Source organism: Chelonia mydas, chromosome 2 (assembly GCF_015237465.2).
Source record: "Chelonia mydas isolate rCheMyd1 chromosome 2, rCheMyd1.pri.v2, whole genome shotgun sequence".
Lineage (NCBI taxonomy): Eukaryota > Metazoa > Chordata > Testudines > Cheloniidae > Chelonia > Chelonia mydas.
Window position 1 is genome coordinate 201,888,107 of NC_057850.1, and position 21,921 is coordinate 201,910,027.

At 41.5% G+C, this 21,921-nt stretch overlaps 1 protein-coding gene across 8 annotated transcripts in view; it reads left to right on the top strand.

Moving 5' to 3' along the window:
• Positions 1-21,921, top strand: part of OSBPL3 (oxysterol binding protein like 3) — a 134,720-nt gene that overhangs the window by 96,446 nt on the left and 16,353 nt on the right. For all 8 annotated transcript variants that reach the window (XM_037890522.2, XM_043541037.1, XM_037890517.2 and 5 more), the window contains 6 exons: positions 2,355-2,489; positions 3,288-3,381; positions 8,896-9,146; positions 13,943-14,080; positions 16,878-16,941; positions 20,598-20,676. In XM_037890522.2, the coding sequence (XP_037746450.1) occupies positions 2,355-2,489; positions 3,288-3,381; positions 8,896-9,146; positions 13,943-14,080; positions 16,878-16,941; positions 20,598-20,676 (761 nt within the window). The remainder of the gene's footprint in view (positions 1-2,354; positions 2,490-3,287; positions 3,382-8,895; positions 9,147-13,942; positions 14,081-16,877; positions 16,942-20,597; positions 20,677-21,921) is intronic.

Here is a 21,921-nt window from a genome sequence, read left to right on the forward strand (position 1 = left end):
CTCCTGTTTACCATATTGATGGACTACATCAGCAAAAACATCTCAGTGGGAAAAAGTGAGAAGCTACTTTATGCATGGTATGACCAGTTAAGCAGTAATACTAGTTTCCATCCCATGCCTAAGACTGAAGTCACTTGGGTCAGTAAAGTGCCACAGGGAAACTGGATATAAAGTTTAATGGAGTACCATTAAACCAGTCTGGCCAATTCAAGTAGCTTGGCGGCTGTGTTAAGGAGATGGCAAGCCTGAACATGAGATACAGTCCAGACTGGAGAGTGCTCGGAGTATGTGAAATAACATCTCAGGGGTCGTGAATGACAAGCACATGCCACTGAGACTAAAAGCCTAATTGTATAGAACTATGGTGTGCCGTGCAGTGCTACGGGATTCAGAAGCATGGGTTCAGGGCCAATATCTACAGGTGTTTGAAATGAGATGTTTTCATGCAATAAAGACAGGTTTCAGAGTAACAGCCGTGTTAGTCTGTATTCGCAAAAAGAAAAGGAGTACTTGTGGCACTATAGAGACTAACCAGTTTATTTGAGCATAAGCTTTCGTGAGCTACAGCTCACTTCATCACCTACTACAGGACAGGCCTAACAAAGAAAATAACAGAACGCCACTAGCCGTCACCTTCAGCCCCCAACTAAAGCCCCTCCAATGCATTATTAAGGATCTACAACCTATCCTGAAGGATGGCCCAACGCTCTCACAGATCTTGGGAGACAGGCCAGTCCTTGCCTACAGACAGCCCCCCAACCTGAAGCAAATACTCACCAGCAACCACATACCACAAAACAGAACCACTAACCCAGGAACCTATCCTTCCAACAAAGCCCGTTGCCAACTGTGCCCACATATCTATTCAGGGGACACCATCACAGGGCCTAATAACATCAGCCACACTATCAGAGGCTCGTTCACCTGCACATCCACCAATGTGATATATGCCATCATGTGCCAGTAATGCCCCTCTGCCATGTACATTGGTCAAACTGGACAGTCTCTATGTAAAAGAATAAATGGACACAAATCAGATGTCAAGAATTATAACATTCATAAACCAGTCGGAGAACACTTTAATCTCTCTGGTCACGCGATTACAGACATGAAAGTTGCGATATTACCACAAAAAACTTCAAAACCAGACTCCAGCGAGAGACTGTTGAATTGGAATTCATTTGCAAATTGGATACAATTAACTTAGGTTACCTTGCATAATGACTTAGCCACTCCCAGTCTCTATTCAAGCCTATTTCCCCTTGTTTTTTCTTCCCCGCCCCCCCCGACGTTCTTGTTAAACCCTGGATTTGTGCTGGAAATGGCCCACCTTGATTATCATACACATTGTAAGAGAGAGGAGGCTAGGGGAGAGTCTTACATTTAGTGCCATATCCATTACAATCAGCCAGGAGTTTTGGGGGATGATGGCCTACATCCGACAGATGGAGATGCTGACATATGGCCACAATACGTTCAGGCGTGGATTGGGCAGGGGTTGTGATACCGGCCTGCATGACTGGGTGGGGCTAGTCGCTGGCACCCCCTGTGGCTTGTTTCTAGTGCAGTTAAGAGAATAAAATAAGGAGTTCCCAGAAGTAAAAGTCCTGGGACTTTGGTGATAGACTTTGGGCTCATGTAATAGGGTGAGACCTTGTGGGCTGAGGTCCCCACCTTGCTGCAAAGTCCCTCCCCCTTGTGGTGGGGAAGCTGCTAGGACTCTAAGAGAGCCGCCTCCTTGGTGGGAGGGAGGAGAGGGGAGGCTGAGGAGAGAGCCGCCCCATGTTGTGGGTTATGTGGTAAGGAGCCCTGTAACCCTGCACTGGAACCAATTAAGTGCCTGCTATAGAAGAGTCTGTGTGATGCGTGGCTGATGCCTCTCCCCTGTGTTAAAGTTTAATAAAAGTTGTGGCCTGCCGCTTAATTCCATGCATATGTCTGTTCCCATTTTGCTGTTGTGTCCACATCAATAAACGGAGTTTTTGTAGTTGCTTTCCTTTCATGGGGAAACTATGTACACGCATGCATTTAGCTTAACAGATCACTTGACTGTTGCAACATTTTAACAGCCGTTCTTGAAAAAAAATGCATATGCAAGAGCAGTAACTAATTCTGCAAAATACACATTACTGAGCTTCACTTTGTCATTTGTGTGTCTGATTCTTCTGCACTTTGCTGCTTGTCCCCTCTTTGAAATGCATGCTTGCTACAGTAAACTGTGCAGGGTGCATGCGTTCATCTGTGGCAACGTTTAAGCCCTCTCTCTGAGTCGTATATCTGTTGGTTTGTAAGTACATGTGCACTTTGCTACTTACCATACTTTTCCCTAAAAGCCTTTTATTTATTTTAAACAGGAAAATTCAAGAGAAAGAAGCAGAAGCCTGGTTCACCAGCTCTCTAGTGAAAGTCGGCTGTCTGTCACGGACTCTCTCTCAGAGTTTTTTGATGCTCAAGAAGTCCTGCTGTCTGCAAGTTCTTCAGAAAACGAGGTCTGAGCACCAATATCAGAATATCTCTCTGATGTACCGTATTTCAACATATTTAACCTTTTATCTTTTTGCATGGTAATTGCAAACTTGCTGATCTACCACAAATGAAATATTTTGGAGGATTTCAATGTCACATACGCTTAATTGTTTGCTACTCTCTTAAAAAAATAAAACAGTTAAAAAGTATGTACGGGAGGTGGCTGAAGAGGGAGAACAGGCAATGTAGCTTGCACACCTGATTTTAAAATAAAGTATAAGGAATGTATTTTTGCAGCATCTGTCCTGAGTCATCTTACAGGAGCTGCAAGAAGTACTCCTTTTCTTTTTGCGAATACAGACTAACATGGCTGTTACTCTGAAACCTATCAAACGATTGTGTATTTGTACGTTTTTTTCTTGAGGCACCTGTAGGTTGACCTATGGCAGATGCTACTGCAGCATGCAATTTTAAACTTTGTTTTCTATTTCTTGAAATCTGGTCTTATAAACTTTTTGGAATTTCATGAAAGGCCTCTCTCTAATTTTTCAGGATCAAAGAAAACAAGTTTTATCTTCAATAAAATAATAATTTAGTAATGATTTATGAAATCTTTTTAGTGATGGATCTGTGATCTGTACACCTATTTGTATTGTTAGGCTTACCTGTTGCTTCTATGCAGCACAGAAACACAGAGAAAACAATACAGGTCTCTTTAAATGACGGATCTTTTTTCCGTTAATTTCACAAAGCATCATAACAGTTGTCAGGAGTAGCATAATGCAAACTTATTTATATTATTTCCTTCCCCTGCCCACCAGGTATCCGATGATGACTCATATGCCAGTGATATAAGTGATAACGTCTCAGAGGATAACCTAAGTAACGACATTGAGAATGAAAGGCAAACTTTGGGTAAGATTGGTGTTTTGCTGTATCCTATTCTGAGAAGAGGCATTTTCCAGAAATACCAGATATACCAGAAATACCAGATACCAGAAATCACTCTGGTATCACAGATTTCAAGATGTAGACATTGGCTAGTTTTTGCTTTCCTTTTAAGATTTGAACTGTTTTTGGAGTAGTGTTGTTTGGATACTCTTAATGCGGTCAATTGTGCTCTGATCATTTTAAGGTGGGAGGGTTGCTGTGTATCAGCACAGACACTTGTCTGCTGTCTGTCACCTCTCTGCAGAGATCTGCAGCTGCTCCCAAGCTTCTTTCCATGACCTTGGGACCCTATGGAGTAGCTAACCCCAGGTCCTATCTCTTCACTAAAAGGTAGATATTTTCTCATCACTCTGGATCTTCAATACAAACTTGTACCCTTACATACCATTCAAATCCACAGAATAGTTACGGTTAACAAAATGCAGCTTATTTAAAGAAATGTAAGAATAACTCTACACTGATAGGCCTGGGGTATGGCCATAGTACTTTCCTCTTCTTGGTTTTGTCTACACTAGCACTTGTCAGCAAAACCTTTGTCAGAAAGTGATGTGAAAAAACACAACGCTGACTGACATGAGCATCTCCTGCCAACATAGCTACCGCCACTCTTTGTGGGTGGTTTAATTAGGCCAGCAGGAGAGCTTTCTGCTCCCGGCATAGGGTGGCTACACAGGAGACCTTACAGCAACACAGCTGCAGCGGTACAGATGTGCCACTCTAAGGTCTGTAGCGCAGATGTAGCCTATGTGTTTAGGGCTGTCGATTAATCGCAGTTAACCCACACTATTAACTAAAAAAAATGTAATTGTGATTAATCGCAGTTTTAATCGCACTGTTAAACAATAGAATACAATTGAAATTTATTAAATATCTTGATGTTTTTCTACATTTTCACATATATTTTATTTTGTGTTGTAATCAAATTGTATATTTTTATTACAAATATTTGCACTGTAAAAATGATAAACAAAAGAAATGGTATTTTTCAATTCACCTCATACAAGTACTGTAGTGCAATCTTTGTTGTGAAAGTGCAATTTACAAATATAGATTTTTTTTGTTTTGTTTTTTGGTTACATAACTGCACTCAAAAACAAAACAATGTAAAACTTCAGAGCCTACAAGTCCACTCAGTCCTACTTCTTGTTCAGCCAATTGCTAAGAGCAACAAGTTTGTTTGCAGTTGTAGGAGATAATGCTGTCCTCTTCTTATTTACAATGTCACCAGAAAGTGAGAAATGCCATTTGCATGGCACTTTTGTAGCCGGCATTGCAAGGTACTTATGTATCAGGTATGCTAAACATTTGTATGCCCCTTCATGTTTCGACCTCCATTCCAGAGGATATGCTTCCATGCTGATGAGGCTCATTAAAAAAAAAATGTGTTAATTAAATTTGTGACTGAATTCCTTGGGGGAGCATTGTATGTCCCTTGCTCTGTTTTACCCACATTCAGTCATATATTTCGTGTTCTAGCAGTCTCAGATGATGACCCAGCTCATGCTGTTCATTTTAAGGACACTTTCACTACAGATTTCACAAAACGCAAAGAAGGTACCAATGTGAGATTTCTAAAGATAGCTACAGCACTCGACCCAAGATTTAAAAATCTGAAGTGCCGTCAAAAATCGGAGAGGGATGAGGTGTGAAGCATGCTTTCAGAAGTCTTAAAAGAACAACACTCCAATGTGAAAACTACAGAATCTGAACAACCAAAAAAGAAAATCAACCTTTTGCTGGTGGCATCTGACTGAGATAATGAAAATGAGCATGCATCAGTCTGCACTGCTTTGGATGGTTATCGAGCAGAATCCGTCATCAGCATGGACGCATGTCCACCGGAATGGTGGTTGAAGCATGAAAGGACATAGGAATCTTTAGTGCATCTGCCACGTAAATATCTTGCGACGACGGCTGCAACAGAACCATGAGAATGCCTGTTGTCACTTTCAGGTAACATTGTAAACAAGAGGCGGGCATCATTATCTCCTGCAAATGTAAACAAACTTGTTTGTCTGAGCGATTGGCTGAACAAGAAGTAGGACTGAGTGGACTTGCAAGCTCTAAAATTTTGCATTGTTTTATTTTTGGATTCTGAGTGTTTTTTATACATAATTCTACATTTGTAAGCTCAACTTTCATGATAAAGAGATAGCACTTCAGTACTCATATTAATGAAAAATACTATTTGTTTTTTACAGTGCAAATACTTGTAATCAAAAATAAATATAAAGTGAGCACTGTACACTTTGTATTCTGTTATTGATTTCAATTACATTTGAAAACGTAGAAAACATCCAAAAATATTGAAATAAATGGTATTCTATTGTTTAACAGTGTGATTAATTGTGAAATTAATTGTGATTTAATTTTTTTAATCACTTGACAGCCCTAATTGTGTTCATTTAAGTATCTTGCTGATTTGCATGGGGACCTTGCATTTTTCATTCAAAATAATGATTCTTTTTAAAAAAGAGAATGGGAAGAAATACATAAAACCAACATCATATAAATATGCTTTTCTCTTGTCCTGGACTATGGAAAGCTGCACTAAGGAGTTATTTGGTTACAAGGGTTAGAGGCTGGAACTATAACTTTTGTATTAGAAGTTCTGTGCATGCTGAGTTCCTGGTTCCCTGTTCTGCCTCTGCCACTTCAGCTTAAATCAAGATTGGATGTCTTTCTAGAAGATACGCTTTTAGCTGAACCAGAAGTTATAGGATTGATACAAGAATCATTTGGTGAAATTCAGTGGCCTATGTTCTGCAGGAGCTCAGACTAGCTGATCATAATTGTCCCATCTGCTCTTAAAATCTAGCTCTCAAGACAGCTCAGCATGTCCGTGATCTTCCGCACTGTGTAGCAAGACCATCTGTTACAGCTCTAGGAAACCATCACCAAATTTTTCAAATGTACACTCCTAAAGTTAGACACTGAAAGAAGCTTCCTGATTATTACAGGTGCTCAACACCCACAACTCTAAATGAAACCAGCGGCCACTGAAAAATCTGCACTTTTGGAAATAGAACATTGTATGTAGGCACCCAAAGTATGGATGTAAGTGCCTAACTGAAAAAGCTAGCCTTGGTGTCAAGCCTCCATTAGCATGGTTAGACTATACATCTGCTGTTTATCTCAGATTATGTATGCCCTGATGTATTTGCAGCTGGTGATATTGCTTTTAACAGGCCACATCTTTGGTGACTTCCATGGAGCTACAACAACTTACACCAGCTGAGGATGTAGCCCAAACTATTTAGTTCAGTTGATTAGTCCTTGCTATGCAATGTGAGGGTTTCAAAGGGTGTGACAGCATCCCATTTCAAAGAGCTGTTTTGAACCAGGATACATTTTTAGCACTTTTGTTGCCTTTTCAAAGGAGATCTCCTCCCTGCTGGGGTCTAGGAAAACAGCTTCCTTTTGGGCTGAGTCTTTTTTTCTTTTTCTTTCTTCCTTTCTTTTTTTTTTTTTTTTTTTTTTGGATGTTAATTGTCTTCCTCCCCCATGGGAAGGTCTGAGTCAACCTCTTTCTGAAAGGGAAGTCATTCAAGTATGTTAATTGTTTTCTTACCCCAGGTGGGCTCTCAAGTTCAGGATGCTTGCAGTCTTTTATGTAAACTAGCATTATGACAGATTGCATGTAGGCAGGAAAATATGTAGCAATAAATTATAATTCACCTATTCTGTGTTGTTTGTCAGAGCTACCATGCAGGGATGAGAGTTCAAACCCTTAGTCCTTCATTCTTGGGTAATCAGTGTCTGCGAGAACCGCAGAGGCAGAGCGCTCTGGGCAGCCCTGTGACTGTGTGCATTGGCAACTTTCTGGAAATTCACTGGTGCCCTTAAAACAGTGCTGGCAAAGTTGGCAGCAATAGCATAGTCCAGCCAGGTGCGACTTTTCTTCAGTGTCATTTTGGCATGGTCTAAGCAGAGTTAGACAATGTAATGTAGATGGCCACTATATTTTTACCACCATCTCACCATTGCAGGCACCAGTGGAGTTTTACTGGTGTTAGTACAAAGTGGGAAACTTTTTAAAAATGGACAGACTGTATCTTCATGGGCAATGCTTTGCAGGAAAGTGTAGACAGACTATGGAGGCAGTCGTATCCATCCCTCTGAGTGAGACGTGGCCTTGAAGACTCATGTGGGGAAGACAACATGGAAAAGGAGGAAATGATGTACTGAGGCAGCACCCAAATGTACCAGGATCAGAGATGGGCGCTGTAGAAACAAATAGATGCTGTTCAGGGTGATTGATTGAAAATAAGCTGGTGAGATAGTGGGAGGGGTGAGAGGAGAATATATCTGATGGTTTAGACAAATAGGGTGAGGGTATAGCTAATCCAAGTATTCTACTCAGGCCAGTTCATTTTGTGACACGCTCTCTGGGCTAAGGCTTATCCCTGTGGTGTGGTTTTTATTTAAAATCTATCTCAAGTCATTTACTATAAAACTTGGAAACATTTATCGTGCCCAGATTGCTCTGACACCCCAACACAGAGCTCAGCCGTTCTCTTGGATGTGTGAGTTATCCTTTTGAATGTCAAGTAAACTCGTAGTCCTCCTGTGGCCTTCTCCAGCACATAGGTGTGTCGTGAAGCTAAATTCAGTAATGTTTGTGAGGTATTTGGGTACTCGGATGAGCATCATGGAAAAGCCTGCCAACAAATATCTGGTGTTTGCCTCCAGCAACAGATTTTTCCTGATATGAGGAGTCCATCAATTCAGTATAAAGAAATGGAGGAGGAGGTGTTTTCACACTTGGGTTCTGTAAAGCACACTTTTGTCTTCTAAAAAGAATGTCAGCTTAATTGAAGATCTGTCAGGAAGGCGTTTTTTTGTTACTTAAATGTACATGAATCAGTCTCTTGTAAAACAAGATAGATATCGTATGTGCTCTTTAGAAGTGTAACTTCTAAGAGCCTGTGGATATGTCTGCACTGCACTAAAACCCCTGTGGCTGGGCTATACCAAGTGACTCGGACTCGCAGGGCTTTGGTTGCGGGGCTATAAAATTGCAGTATAGACATTCAGGCTCGGGGATTCTCGATTCTCCTGGGGTCCCATAATCTGGGATCCAGCCTGAGCCCAAATGTCTACATTGTAATTTTATAGCCCTGCAGGCCGAGCCCCATGACCCAAGTCAGCTGACATGGGCCAGCTGCAAGTGTTTTATTGCAGTGTAGACCTACTCTTTTAGGCTTTTACGGAGCATTTCAAGGGATTCTTTTCAAGCATTTATGCTTCATATATATCTCCATAAAACTTGCTTGGTTTAAAATCTTGTTTTAAATGATCAGTGTACAGCAGATATCTTCAAACCACAAGTCAATATTTGAGTCACATGGGGAGCGAAGCTTTGTCTGAAGGATAAGGAAATTGCTGATGCTTTAATACATCCATAATGTTTTCAAAAGAGATGATACTGTAAGAAAACAATGAATTGCTTAATATGCTCCTGGCATTTCCTTCCAGATTGCATTGCTGAAAGTGGGATGGAAAGCCATTCCAAGCGGAGAACGTGTTTGCCGGCTCCGTGTCCTAATACCAGTAACATCAGCCTATGGAATATCCTGAGAAACAATATAGGGAAGGATCTCTCCAAGGTGGCCATGCCTGTTGAGTTAAATGAGCCACTTAACACTCTTCAGCGACTTTGTGAAGAACTGGAATACAGCGAACTACTGGATAAAGCAGCACGTACCCCAAATTCATTTGAAAGGATGGTAAAAAAAAAACATACCTTTCCAATTCTGAGCAACATGAGATGTAACCGAAACAGAACACAATGGATTTTCTTAAGCCTAAGAGAGCAGAAAGTACTTTTTCATTTCTTGTGCTTACAGCACAGAGGGGCAGGTTTTTAAAAGAAAACATAACTAGCTCCTGTGATCTGTGTTTGACATAATTTCCATTGTCCTAACAGAGTAGCCATTCTTAGGTGTCTGATTCTCCTGCAAATTTAGTTAAGGGAGAAGCTTAGTTCTGGTCTGTGTTGCCTGTCTTCTCTTTCAAAGGTTTAAAATGTGATTTTTTTTGTTGTGGAACTAATATGCTTTGTTAGGGGGCTTATTCCTTCACCCACTTACTTCCCTGGTCCTTCTCTCATGAACAGAGAGCAACAATACCCGAAGTCCAAAGGTGCAAACAATTCGATGTTTATTGGGGTGAACTTCCAGCAAGCATGATTCCAGTTTCCTTCCTTAGTGTCCCCCTTCCCAGCTCTGACACCACAGAATCTTATGTGTGTCCCTGTTCCCATTTCCACCTTTAGCTAAACATGATTTCAATTTCCCCACCCCTATTCCCTGTTCCCATTTCCCACCCACTTCCTGATTGACTGCAGACTATATAGTAAAACTTGAGTTCTGCTTAGCTATACCTTAACTAATCATTTTACTGAAATTTAACTAACCAATCCTAACATATTGTAACATGATTATGTAACCAATTATATCCCACCACCTTAATTAGTTTACACCCAGCAAAATTAATTATACAGCAGACAGGAACAATCACAGAACCAGACAGAGATTATACAGACAAACAATAGCAAAGTGGGAACTATAATGACAAAACAATACAGAAGTGAGGGTTTTACGTCCCAGCTATTGATAAGTGAGTTCTTTCCAGACAGGATGCTATCAAACTAAGTTTCTTTTTACATTTTCTAGGCACTTCCCTTTCTCTGGAGGCGATAGGCACTATCAGGACAGGATTGTATTCCTAACAGCCCAATAGCACCTTCTTTCAATGTGGCTAGTTTGGAATGTGAGGAGGTGACCGTTCGCTTCCCAGCTTATGGCTGCCTCTGTTGCTTAGCCCAAAGGCCTTAGCCTAAGAACAGGGCCTCAGACTGTCACAGTAAGAGAAGGACCTTACACTGGCAGACAGTGATTTTGATTCTTTCTTTTATACCTCTAACTAGCCAAGTGATAAGAATACACCTAAATTCTTAGAGCCTTTACAGACAGGCCTGAATATCTATATCCTAACATGCTTCACTGATTAACACAAATGGCACAATATCTTTTCTGCTTTCACAACATTTTGTAAGTGCATGGGGGGACACAGAGATGACCTGTGCCTGCCAATTAGTGGGGGCGGGGGGCAGAGTGAGGGCAGCCAGCTTCAGCAGTACAAGTCAAGCTGCAAATCAGGAGGGGGGCCTGTGATCCCGCATAGTCCCGCCCACACACACATGCATCCCCTGTGGGGGCGGGCCGGGGGGGGGGGGTGGGAGAGACACGTCCTGGGTCTTCCAACAAAATGTTAACTACAACAGTATTAACAGAATGAGCTACCTTTTTTTAAATCAGACTTTTTGTGTAAAGCTTTTTGAGTCACCATCAAATATTTGCGATCTCAAACTGCGCAAGAGATGTGTATTTGGTCAAAACACAAATGCCCTTTTGAAATGAAATTTTTGAAGAGCCATTTCTCCTTTACTTATCGGCCAAGACGGGACTTCACCTTTCTTCGTTTCCTGGGCTAACCACCTAACTCAGCACTGCTGGGCGGGCTGGCTAGGGTGTGCATTTGCTATCAGAAAGACAGAACTCTGAATTCAGAACTTGGCAGGTAAGGGAGGGAGAAATGGATTTCAATCATACCTTGTTTCTAAGTGTAATCTCATATTAATGTTTTAAGTCTATAATTATATTCTAATTGGTTTAAAATCCCTTATTAGCATTCTTAATGTTTTGGAACTAATGCTTTGCAGTTTCCCTTGAAGTGAATAAACACTTCAGCTCAATGGCTTTCATGGTGAAGTGTCACTGTTCTCTTCTGTATTCAAACAATCCTGAACAGAAAGTTTTAAATTCTGTATAACAAAAACTTAATCCCATTTTAAAGATCCTACCTCATTTCTGCTGATTCTGCTAGAGGTATACTTGAGTCTGTGTCAAAGTAAGTAATGTCTTAAGGTCAATTATCAATAGACATTATTTTCTCTCTTTTCTTTGCTTGAGAATGTGTATTAAAAAAGGAAATAAGTAACTGCCTTTTTAGAAGGAAGTAAAAACAAGACAATTCCTTAGTTTTCAGGGAAATTACATTCGGGAACAGAAATAGGGAATTCTACAGCATGAGAACCCCCAAACCAGGGTTAATGTTAATGAATGTCCTGAAATCCCACTACCTTGTAGTCTACTTCTGAGTGTTTCATTTATGGATTAAGGTACTGAGATTTGAGAGGGAGCACATCTACAACACAGTCTAGGGCTTTCCCAAGGAAAGGAAAAGGGGAGGGAGTTTCCTTGGAAGAAGTCAGTGAAGGAAAGGAGAGATCAATCAAGGTCCACAGAATAACTTCCAAGTTTTCATTCCTCGGACTTTTCAGCTCTGCAGAGGTGCTAATAACTATCGGGGGGGGGGGGAGATTCGTATCTGCCACCTATTGTAAAGGAAACTGGCAAGATAAAGATTAGCACACAATAGACAAATGGCAGGGCAAACTGGCTGCGTCACTTATGTCGGCAAAATGTATGTTGCTATGGGGTGTGAATATTCCACACACACACACACACACCCCGAGCGGCATAAGTGGTAGTGTGCACTTCTCCCGCCAACATAGCTATTGCTGCTCGTTGGGGGTGGTTTAATTACGTTTACTGGAGACCTCTCTCCCATTGGCATAGAGTGACTACACGAGCTTTGCTACTGTCAGCTCTCTAGTATAGACATAGCCTTAGTGACCCCACACAGAAACCTAAGTAGACCAGTAAACTGTTGCCTTAGAGATATGAGCCCCTTCCCCATGTTTTAGGGGTGGGGGACAAAGGATATGGTTTCATAAGTCTGGGGACCACAGTTATACAGTTAATGTTTTGAGACATTTTCTAATATAAAATTTGAAATTGCTTTTTAAGCAGTGTCTCATTTACTGGTTTCTGTTCTTTGGAATGGCATTTTGTTTAAAGTAATTTTTTTAGAAGTACCGTTTTTATGTACATTTTAAATTGGTGTCAAATTCTGAGTTGCTTTAACAGCTTTTTTTTATTGGACCAACTTCTGTTGGTGGAAGGGACAAGCTTTTGAACTTCAGAGCTCTTTCTCCGCTCTGGAGAAGATGACAAGGTGAGACAGATTGTTAAGGATTAAGGGTCCACATGTTGTAGAAGACCCCTTAAAATGAAGTGGATATGTAGCACATCTGCAGTCCTAGGCCATAAAATGAGCCATAAAAGCAGTGTCTCTGTTAAGCCCATGATTTTTAATGTCCAGCATAGTTATTAAATTAATTTCCCAGGCTTGTCTTTTGAAGATGTCATGTACGTTTCCTTTTGAAGATGAGGATTGAGAGGTCAGATATACGGTGTACCACATCCAGTGCATCAAATGCCCCAACAACTATATGGGTGAAACCAGATAATCACTATGCTTTCAAAAGAACGTGTACAGCAAAATAAGACAAAAACACCCTATCACCCATAGACTAATACTTTTCACAAAGCGATCACTCCATATCTGACCTCTCAATCCTCGAAAGCTTGTCCCTTCCACCAGCAGAAGTTGGTCCAGTAAAAGATATTACCTTACCCACTTTGGTAACATGGTCTGTGTAGACATAATCAGAGGATGTTGTGAAGGCCAAGACTATGACAAGGTTCAAAAAAGAACTAGATAAATTCATGGATCCATCAATGACTATTAGCCAGGATGGGCAGGGATGGTGTCCGTAACCTCTGTTTGCCAGAAGCTGGGAAAAGAAGACAGGGAATGGATCACTTGATGGTGACCTGTTTTGTTCATTCCCTCAAGGCCACCTGGTATTGGCCACTGTCAGAAGATAGGATACTGGGCTAGATGGAGTTTTGGTCTGACCCCGTACGGCCGTTCTTATGTTCTTACACATGTTCTTGCAGTTGCGTCGCTGTAAGGTCTCCTGTGTAGCTGCTCTATGCCAGTGGGAGAAATCTCTCACACCGGCATAATTAAACCACCTCCAACGAGTGGTGGTAGATATGTCAGCGGGGGGATACTCTTCCACTGACATAACGCAGTCTACAGCGGCGCTTTTGTCAGTCGGGGTATTTTTTCACACCCCTGGCCAACCAAAGTTTTGCTGACAAAAGTGCTGGTATAGACATAGCCTTTGTGTGTCTCATAGTCTGGGACCAACAGGGCTGCAACACTGCAGACTAACAGCTCAAGTATTCTTTGATCCAGCATTTGGAGTTCACAGACTGTGTGTGTGTGTGTCTCTCTCTCTCTCTCTCTGTCCAATTTTGGGGTGTGCCTCTGATTTTATTTTTTCCTGCATAGTTGTGAAAGGAGAAATTGAGGTACATTTTAATCTTTTATGAATTTAGATCCTTCCTATTTTTAATGAAGGCCTTGAAATGACGCTGCAAACTGAGTCACACCTCAATGCTCATGTTAAAGGTTGGCTTGCAATAAGCCATACATTTGCAAACTGCAGAAGAATGTAGTATCTGGCATCTGTATGAGGCCTCTCTTTTGTCTATATAATGAAAACAGTTAGTGACCAATTAAGCAAAATCCTGTTTATTCTCAGGTGTACGTGGCTGCTTTTGCAGTATCTGCATATGCATCCAGTTACTACAGGGCTGGGAGTAAGCCATTTAATCCGGTGCTTGGAGAAACCTATGAATGTGTCCGGGAAGATAAGGGCTTCCAATTTTTTTCAGAACAGGTACTGTATATTGTGCTTTTAACTGTCCCACTAGTCACTTTAATTCTGTTTAATTCTGTGTACATGGCAGCAGTCCTCTGGGGCTCCCCACAGAATGTGGGCATAAGTCATATATAGCATCTTCAGAAGACATTGCAGAATTATAAACTATAGAGATCACTGCACTATCTGCTAAAATGTAGCTACCTCTGGGGTGGAACATGGTAGCAGCCATTATAGAAGTGCTAACATTACACACCAGTTTACGGCCACGAAGCAAAGAATAACAGCTTATCTACTTGAAGTAACAGAAGAACTTCCCTGGGCAAAAGCCAATTGCTTATATTGAAAACTGGCCTGGACTAGAGCACGTATTCATATTCCTGTGAGAAGTTTCATGTGATCTTTAACAATCAGTAATAGTTCAGACCTTGTTATTGCATTTCAGCAAGGTGCCCCCTCATACTGCAATAAACCAACTGTCCAACCAGCAACACTACTTTCTGTAGCACCCTGGGTTGTCTTCAGGTACTGGCTGGGTCCTTACTCTATAAGATCAGGGATCTCCCCTCATGTAGTTGTAGGCCATATACAGCTAGGCAAAGAGTCTGAGTATTTCTGCAAATAATCTCCAGACAGGAAGATGACTAAAGTATAGGAAATATAATACCGGGTTAAAAACAGGGCTCTACCAAAAGCAGGTAGGATTATTGAAGCACTAAATTAAAAAGGGGGGGGTGGGGGAGGATTTTGGTTACTGTGGTATTCACTGAAGTAACAGGTTAAAAACTGTTTCAGCTCATCTAGACATGATAAAAAGGCATGGGGGAAAAACTGCCTATTATAGGACTTTGGTCACAGGTAACCCTAAATTAGAATCCATTAAGAAACCAGTTTTTTCTTAAACTGTAAAGGCAGAACCTGGAACAATAGATCTTAAGCAGGTGACCAAAAAAAGTGCTATGTAATCTTAACCTAGCCCCAGGAAATGAGTCACAGGCATTACTGAGATGGAAATATGGGAATGGGTAGGGCAAGTATCAGGTTTAAAATTCCATTAGTGTTCCTGGTTCTCCAGTTTTATGGTGATGAAAACCATTGATTCGTGGAAATTGCACTGGCATAAAACCGACCTAGAGTAAGGAAGTGGTGAATCAGGCCCACTGTTGCAATGTCACAGTAACTTCAGTTAATGTGGAAGGATTTGTCCTGCTACCCTGTATAAAGCATGGGGTTGCCAACTCTCCAGGATTGTCCTGGAGTCCCCAGGAATTAAAGATTGTCATGTGATGAAACCTCCAGGAATACATCCAACCAAAACTGGCAGCCCTAATAAAGGAAATAATAAAAACACTAACTGTTTGTTCTAACTTGTTAGGAATCTAAGAATCATCATGGAGGCTTCTATTATCCTACAGACACACTCCACTATGTGCATATGTTAAATAAAAATGAAAGGTAATACAGTGAATTTACTGGCAAGAGGGTGAGGGAGCTGTTGGCAGGTACAAAGAAATACAGAAAGAACACAACATGCAGCAAGCAGGCAGCCAACTTCTTGTCAGATCTATTTAGATTGAAAGTTCTTTGGGGCAAGGATTGTCGTTTACCAGGTGTCTGCCAGCACCTGGTTGTGGCCTCTAAGTGTTACTATAATACAGATAATAAATGAGAATAATTCTGCTCTGTTACCAGTGTAAATATTTAGCCCATAGAGTATATTTTAAAAACTAGGGTGAATGCAGTGCCATCTGAGAAGGAGACTATCACCCCAATGTGGGTTAGGACAGTGCTAAAGGTTAGCTGTATATTAGACTCACCACAATACGTTAAAGGATATTCAATAAGGACATGAATGCCTTTACAGAAAAAACAGAAGGATTTAATAAGGAATAAGAGAAATTATAACAGAGGAGAAAATAAATTGCGTTATTTACATGTCCAGCTAAAACAGAAATGTGACTCCAAGTAGCATGCATTTACTCTTGACAGAAAATAAATTTCTTTGTCTCATTCCTGTTACTTGTCTGGCATTGAATGTCTGTCATTTAACACAGTTCCTGATCACAGCTATCAAGAAATGAATGTGAATGTGATTGCTGCTGCTTCTACCCTGTGTGGTTGCTTTACTACACTCCTCTTCTTTCTTTCTCTGCAATGTCAAATTTATTTATTTATTTATTTTACAACCCTGGCATTATTTGGCGGTTGCCCTAATTCAGGTCTACGCAACTACACAAGCCCAATTCTGAGGAAATGCTGTGGTTGAGGTTTTCTGCTGGGAAGAACAAGTGCAGAAGACCGCATATTGTAGCAGCTATTGTCAGAAGATGGGGTTATGTGGTCTGATTTTTCCCAGAGGTGCTGAGCAGCACCAGTTTCCAATGAAGTTAATGGGATTTTTGGGTATCCGCAGCTTTAAAAATGAGGCCAACTTTCCCTTTACTCTGCTTACACCAGAAGTGAACTTGGTCCTTTGTTTTTGCACATCTGTTTGTGGCTACTGTTAATACATTCATGGGTCCTCAGGCCATATGTAATTACCACATGAGTGACACTGTGCAACATATGCAGTTAATAGTTCACCCAACCCACAAAAGTCAAAGGTCTTTTCTTTGTAATATTTGCCTGAAATCCCACTTCCCACAACCCTTTTTAATCATCAGTGCTTATCGGTTTATTCTACTAGCTCCCCTTGAGGACAAAATTATGAAAGGAAAATGAGGCATTTAAGCTGTAAAATTCAAACATGAAAAAATTTAAGCAGATTCTAATGAACTTGTAAATGTTAATGCATTTTTTCCCTTCTTCCAACTAGGTCAGTCATCACCCACCAATATCTGCATGTCATGCTGAATCTGTGAATTTTGCTTTTTGGCAAGGTAATTCTTTAGTTTATCATTTACTGCTGTCATTTTCGTAGTAGCTTCATTTTATGTCTAACATTAAACATCCAGACGAACAAGAAAGGCAGGCCTCCCCAGCTGTTCAGTAATATTAGAACTGCTCTAGGCAATCTCAGCCTCTAGACTATGGCTTGCCTTTTATAACGTTTGTGAAATCATTCCTCAATAATAATGAAAGGTATTTCACCAGTACAAACGTCTGCATTTCTAATACAACCTGGAAATGTTGTTCTGTAGTTTAAATAAAGCACTGGAAAAGTTGCATCTCAAGTTTAGAAAAAAATTAAAAACGTGATTAGAACTAGAAAACTAGGGCCTGTTCTGATTCATTTGCAGGATTTACCACATTTTAATTCCACTCTCACCACGACCCCCACCCAAGAGATTTGGACAAGACAATGGAGAAACCTATGTACCATTTGTTAAAACTGAAACCATAAGGGGAAAAGGAAATCATTACAACATGACAGGCATTTGTGTGGTTTGACTCTTTAGCCCCTGTCATGGGATTCCCAATTTTTCCAAAAAACCTGGGTGCAGAGACCTTGCCTGCTTCACAACTATGGCAAAGTCATGGGACCTAGTTACAACAGGGTTTTCCCTTGACCAATATACTTAGTCTAAGAAATAGAGTAGATGGAACCTAACCATGTCCCCATAACTGAGTTAAACCCTTTAAACTTGAGAGGTTTGACAATGCATGACATATCTGGGCTACTTAAGTCTGTCTTTTAATTGTGTTGTCTGACTTCAGTATAGCTATTACACCTGTGGCCATATTTAAAATAATTGGGGCTCTTACAAGTCTGTGTTTTCCTCTTTCCTCTTTCCAACGTATTCCTCTTCCTTGCAAATAAATACAAGACAAGAGTCCTTTATTCTTGACCTGAAAGAGCTAATGGTTAAAAGTTCAGGCAAAAGAGCCAGACAATGTACAGGGAAGACTGGATAGTATCATCATGGCAAGGAAGAAACTGTCTAATAAAATTGAAGACACTGATACACATGGCTGGTTTTGTGTTTGTTTTTTTAAAATACCATCTCTGGCTATGATAACATCTTGTGCATTGTGAGAACAAAATGCTCTTCCAGAAAGAATCTGGCCTTGTAAGTGAGAATCTAAAGTTTCCTTTTGGGTGCCTGAGGAGACAGAATCAGGGCACATGTAGTTCATTTAAAAAGTGGTCGGATGAGCTGTTGGAGAACGCTGACAACACTTGGACTTTTGCTAGGAGAATGCTGGGGCTAAGGTTGCCACCTCTTCCCACAGGACAGTCCCCATCATTTGTGGAACTCTAAGCATCAAGAAATTTAATCCTAAAGCAGCTAGTGTGTGAGGAAAGTTCTTTGTATGATGTGAATGTTTCCCAATCCTACATCCTTCTTTGTTAAAAGGAGGGAACTTTAGTCTAGTCCAGGGTTTGCTGAGCCTGGCAAGGCTGTCAGGATGGAGTATTTTAGGCTCTCTAAATTTAAGAGGCTCCTTTCCTCTTGAGAGAGCTGTGGTTCCTGGAATTTGATCATTCGTGTGTTTTGGAGGAACTGGATGCTGAGTGACAGTTCTTGTGGGGGTCTTCTGAAGAATATTCCTCTTTCTGCTCCTCTGTCCCCACCCAACCCTACCTTGCCTTTTCTATTGTGACTCTGTCCTCTAAGCTGGCTCTGATGCGTCTTTCTCATTCATGAGGTCATTAAAACTTTGTGAGGCAGGAGAGTGGGTTCTGACCGTGCTGTTTATTCTGGTAACCATTTTTTTCCACATTGTGAAACTGAAACTTTTGGTTGCCTATTCCACTGTCACATGTTAAGGAGACTTTGATAAACACTGGTCTCTCTATTCTTCTAAAGCACCCACCATCGCAGCATCTATGCTTTGACTACCACAGGTACAGCTTCCAGTTAACTCCTCATTTGGTACAAATGTTATCCAAACTTTCTGGATTCTCATGCTACATTTTTCTTGAGATGTTTCCAATATACTGATCTTTAAATATGACAGCCTAACTACGTAAGAGACCATAAAGCATCTCATAACTATCTGTACAGTACCTTAACACTTAAACTTTGTGAGAGGTCTGTGTACCATTGACATGTCTATTATATGGCAGCACTTCAGGTAATGTTGATCTTCTACTTATTATGTGATATGAAGTTGTGACAGGGTTCCCAGGGTGCAATCTAGACTGCTGAGCCCTCTGTCCCACCAACCTGAGGTATCCCTAGGGTTGCCAGGTGCCTGGTTTTTGACTGGAGTCCCCAGTCAAAAACAGACCCTGGCGACTCTGGTCACCACCACTGATCGGGCCGTTAAAAGTCCGGTCAGCAGCGCAGCAGAGCTAAGGCAGGCTTCGTGCCTTCCCTAGCTCGGCACCGCTCCCGGAAGCGACCGACATGTCCCTGCGTCCCCTGAGTGCAAGTGCGATCAGGGAAGCTCTGTGTGCTACACCCGCCCCAAGCACCGCCTCTGCATCTCCCATTGGCCAGGAACCGCGGCCAATAGGAGCTACAGGGGCAGTGCCTGCGGGCATCGTGCACCACACAGAGCTGCCTGACTGCGCTTCTGCTTAGGGGCTGGACATGACGGCCCACTTCTGGGAGCAGCGCGGAGCCAGGGCAGGCGGGGAGCCTGTCTTAGCCCCGCTGCACCACCTACTGGGAACTGCCTGAGGTAAGTGCCACCAGGCTGGAGGCCGAACCCCCTCCCGCACCCCAACCCTCTGCCTCAGGTCAGAACCCCCCGCACCTAACTCCCTCACAGAGCCTGCATCCCAAACCCCCCTGCCTCATGTCGGAACCCCCTCCCTCACTCAAACACCCTCCCAGAGCCCGTACCTCAACCCCCTCCCTCATCCCAACCCTCTGCCTCAGCCCAGTGAAAGTGAGTAAGGGTGGGGGACAGCGAGCGATGAAGGAAGCGGGGGATGGAATGATTGGGGTGGGATCTCAGGCTGGGGGCAGGGCAAGGGTGTTTGGTTTTGTGCAATTAGAAAGTTGGCAACCCTAGGTATCCCTCTTTCTGTGATGCTGTTGCCAAGCTACAAACCTCTGACAGGTGTGTGTACACGCGCACGCACACACACACAGAGAAAGGCAGGGACACACCAAACTGAGTAACAGGAATGATCTCCCAGCCACTCATGAACCAACAACAGAGAGGCTCTAGCCAAATTCCTCAACCCCGCCCCCCCCCCTGCAGCTCTCCAGCCTTGCACCCCAGAACTGTACCATCTTGCACTGGGTCAGAAGCCATATCTTTGTGTGTGTTTCACAAGTCAATTTCCTTGAAATATGAGCTTTGCTTTTGGAGATGGCCTCGTTCTAATAAAATATTGTGTGAATGAAGTATATGTTATCTAGGAATTGTTCATTCCAATTCCATTCATTTGAACAAAATCGGATAAAGAATATTATCATTTTCTTCTGCTTCTGGCTTTGACTTTCTGGTTGACATGTTAGACATGCATCCCTTGGAAAAATGAGAAACTATATGGAGCTTTGCAGGTCAATAGCTGAAACTTTGCTTAGGATCTCAAACACTTTATTACATAAGGCTTTTTCAAAATAATTCCTCTCAGAAATTGTTTTATTGACCTGTGTTTACTACTAAATGTGTCCATGTTTTTCTGTTTCAGATGTGAGATGGAAAAACAAATTCTGGGGAAAGTCCATGGAAATCGTTCCAATTGGTACAACTCATGTAACTCTGCCAGCGTAAGTGCTGCATCAACATATTACTATCCACAGACAAAGCAGGGCTGCATTTACAAAATAGAACCACAACTACAGTATGGTAGTATACCTCTCAGAGCCTTTGCTATTGGTTTAAAGTCTAAAATCCTTTAGCAGTTCTTCTGTCCATACACAGTTAGAATTGTTTTACAAATACTTAGAAAATTAATTTATCCTTTTTTTAAGAGAAGGCTGCAGGCTTCATACTTGTGGTATATGGGGGTCATGGACTCTTTTCTTTCTTTGGCTACATTAACTGCCCTTAATAATGAGAGCGCTCCTTGGGTCAGGGACTCTGTTCTGTGTTTTCTACAGTGCCTAACACAATGGTCCTGGTCCTTACTGGGCCCTACTGCAATATAAGTAATTACTATTAATAATAAATAGCAAAAGCAGCATATTCTTTTGTGTGAAATCAACAGCTAACGTGATGAATTACACAACTTCAGTGCTTAATAAATATCCTTTGATTAAAAAGAAAAGAAATAAACAAGGTGTTCCTGTGCTGCTGTGGCACAGAGTATTCATTACTAGATCGAAAGATTAAAACTCCATGGTAGAATCTGGCCTATTTCAATCTTTTGTTGCAAAACACAGGTCTGAAGTTTGAGCAGCGTTCCATTTAAATCTGCTATTTCCTAAACAATAAAATTGAATTAACCTGCCATTTAAAAGCTCTGCTAGACAGACAAAACTTGCATATACAGATTAAACAAAACATGTATTCATTAGCTGGCAATGCAAACACTACATCAGGTTCCTTTCTGGGCTCAGGGGGTGGTGAAGTAAGAAGAGGAGCTTTATCATGAAGAGATGATTGAGTCCACATTTATTAGTTTATTCCTGTTAAATTTGACTCTGCACTGTGTGGTACACCAAGAGAGTATACATAGATCTGTGAAATACAACCCACAAAAGTTAAAGGCTAAAATCATTCTCACTAATTGTTCTTCATTACCTGAATTCATGAGCAAAATGATGTTGCTCCCTACCCTCGTTCCATGTAGTTTGCTTTGTTTGTGCAAAACAGCCCCAGTGAAGGGTCGTTTGAGTGGCTGCCTCCTCCTTTGTTCTCGTTGTAATTTAAAAGGTCCTTTAACTTTGCTGTCCCGGCTAGTCTGCTTGTCCCCTGTTCTGCTGAATTGGCACCTTTTGGAAGCAGTGACTCTTTTCTGAGTCCTAGAATTATTGACTCAGTAGAGCACTGGAGTCTAAGACCTATAGAAA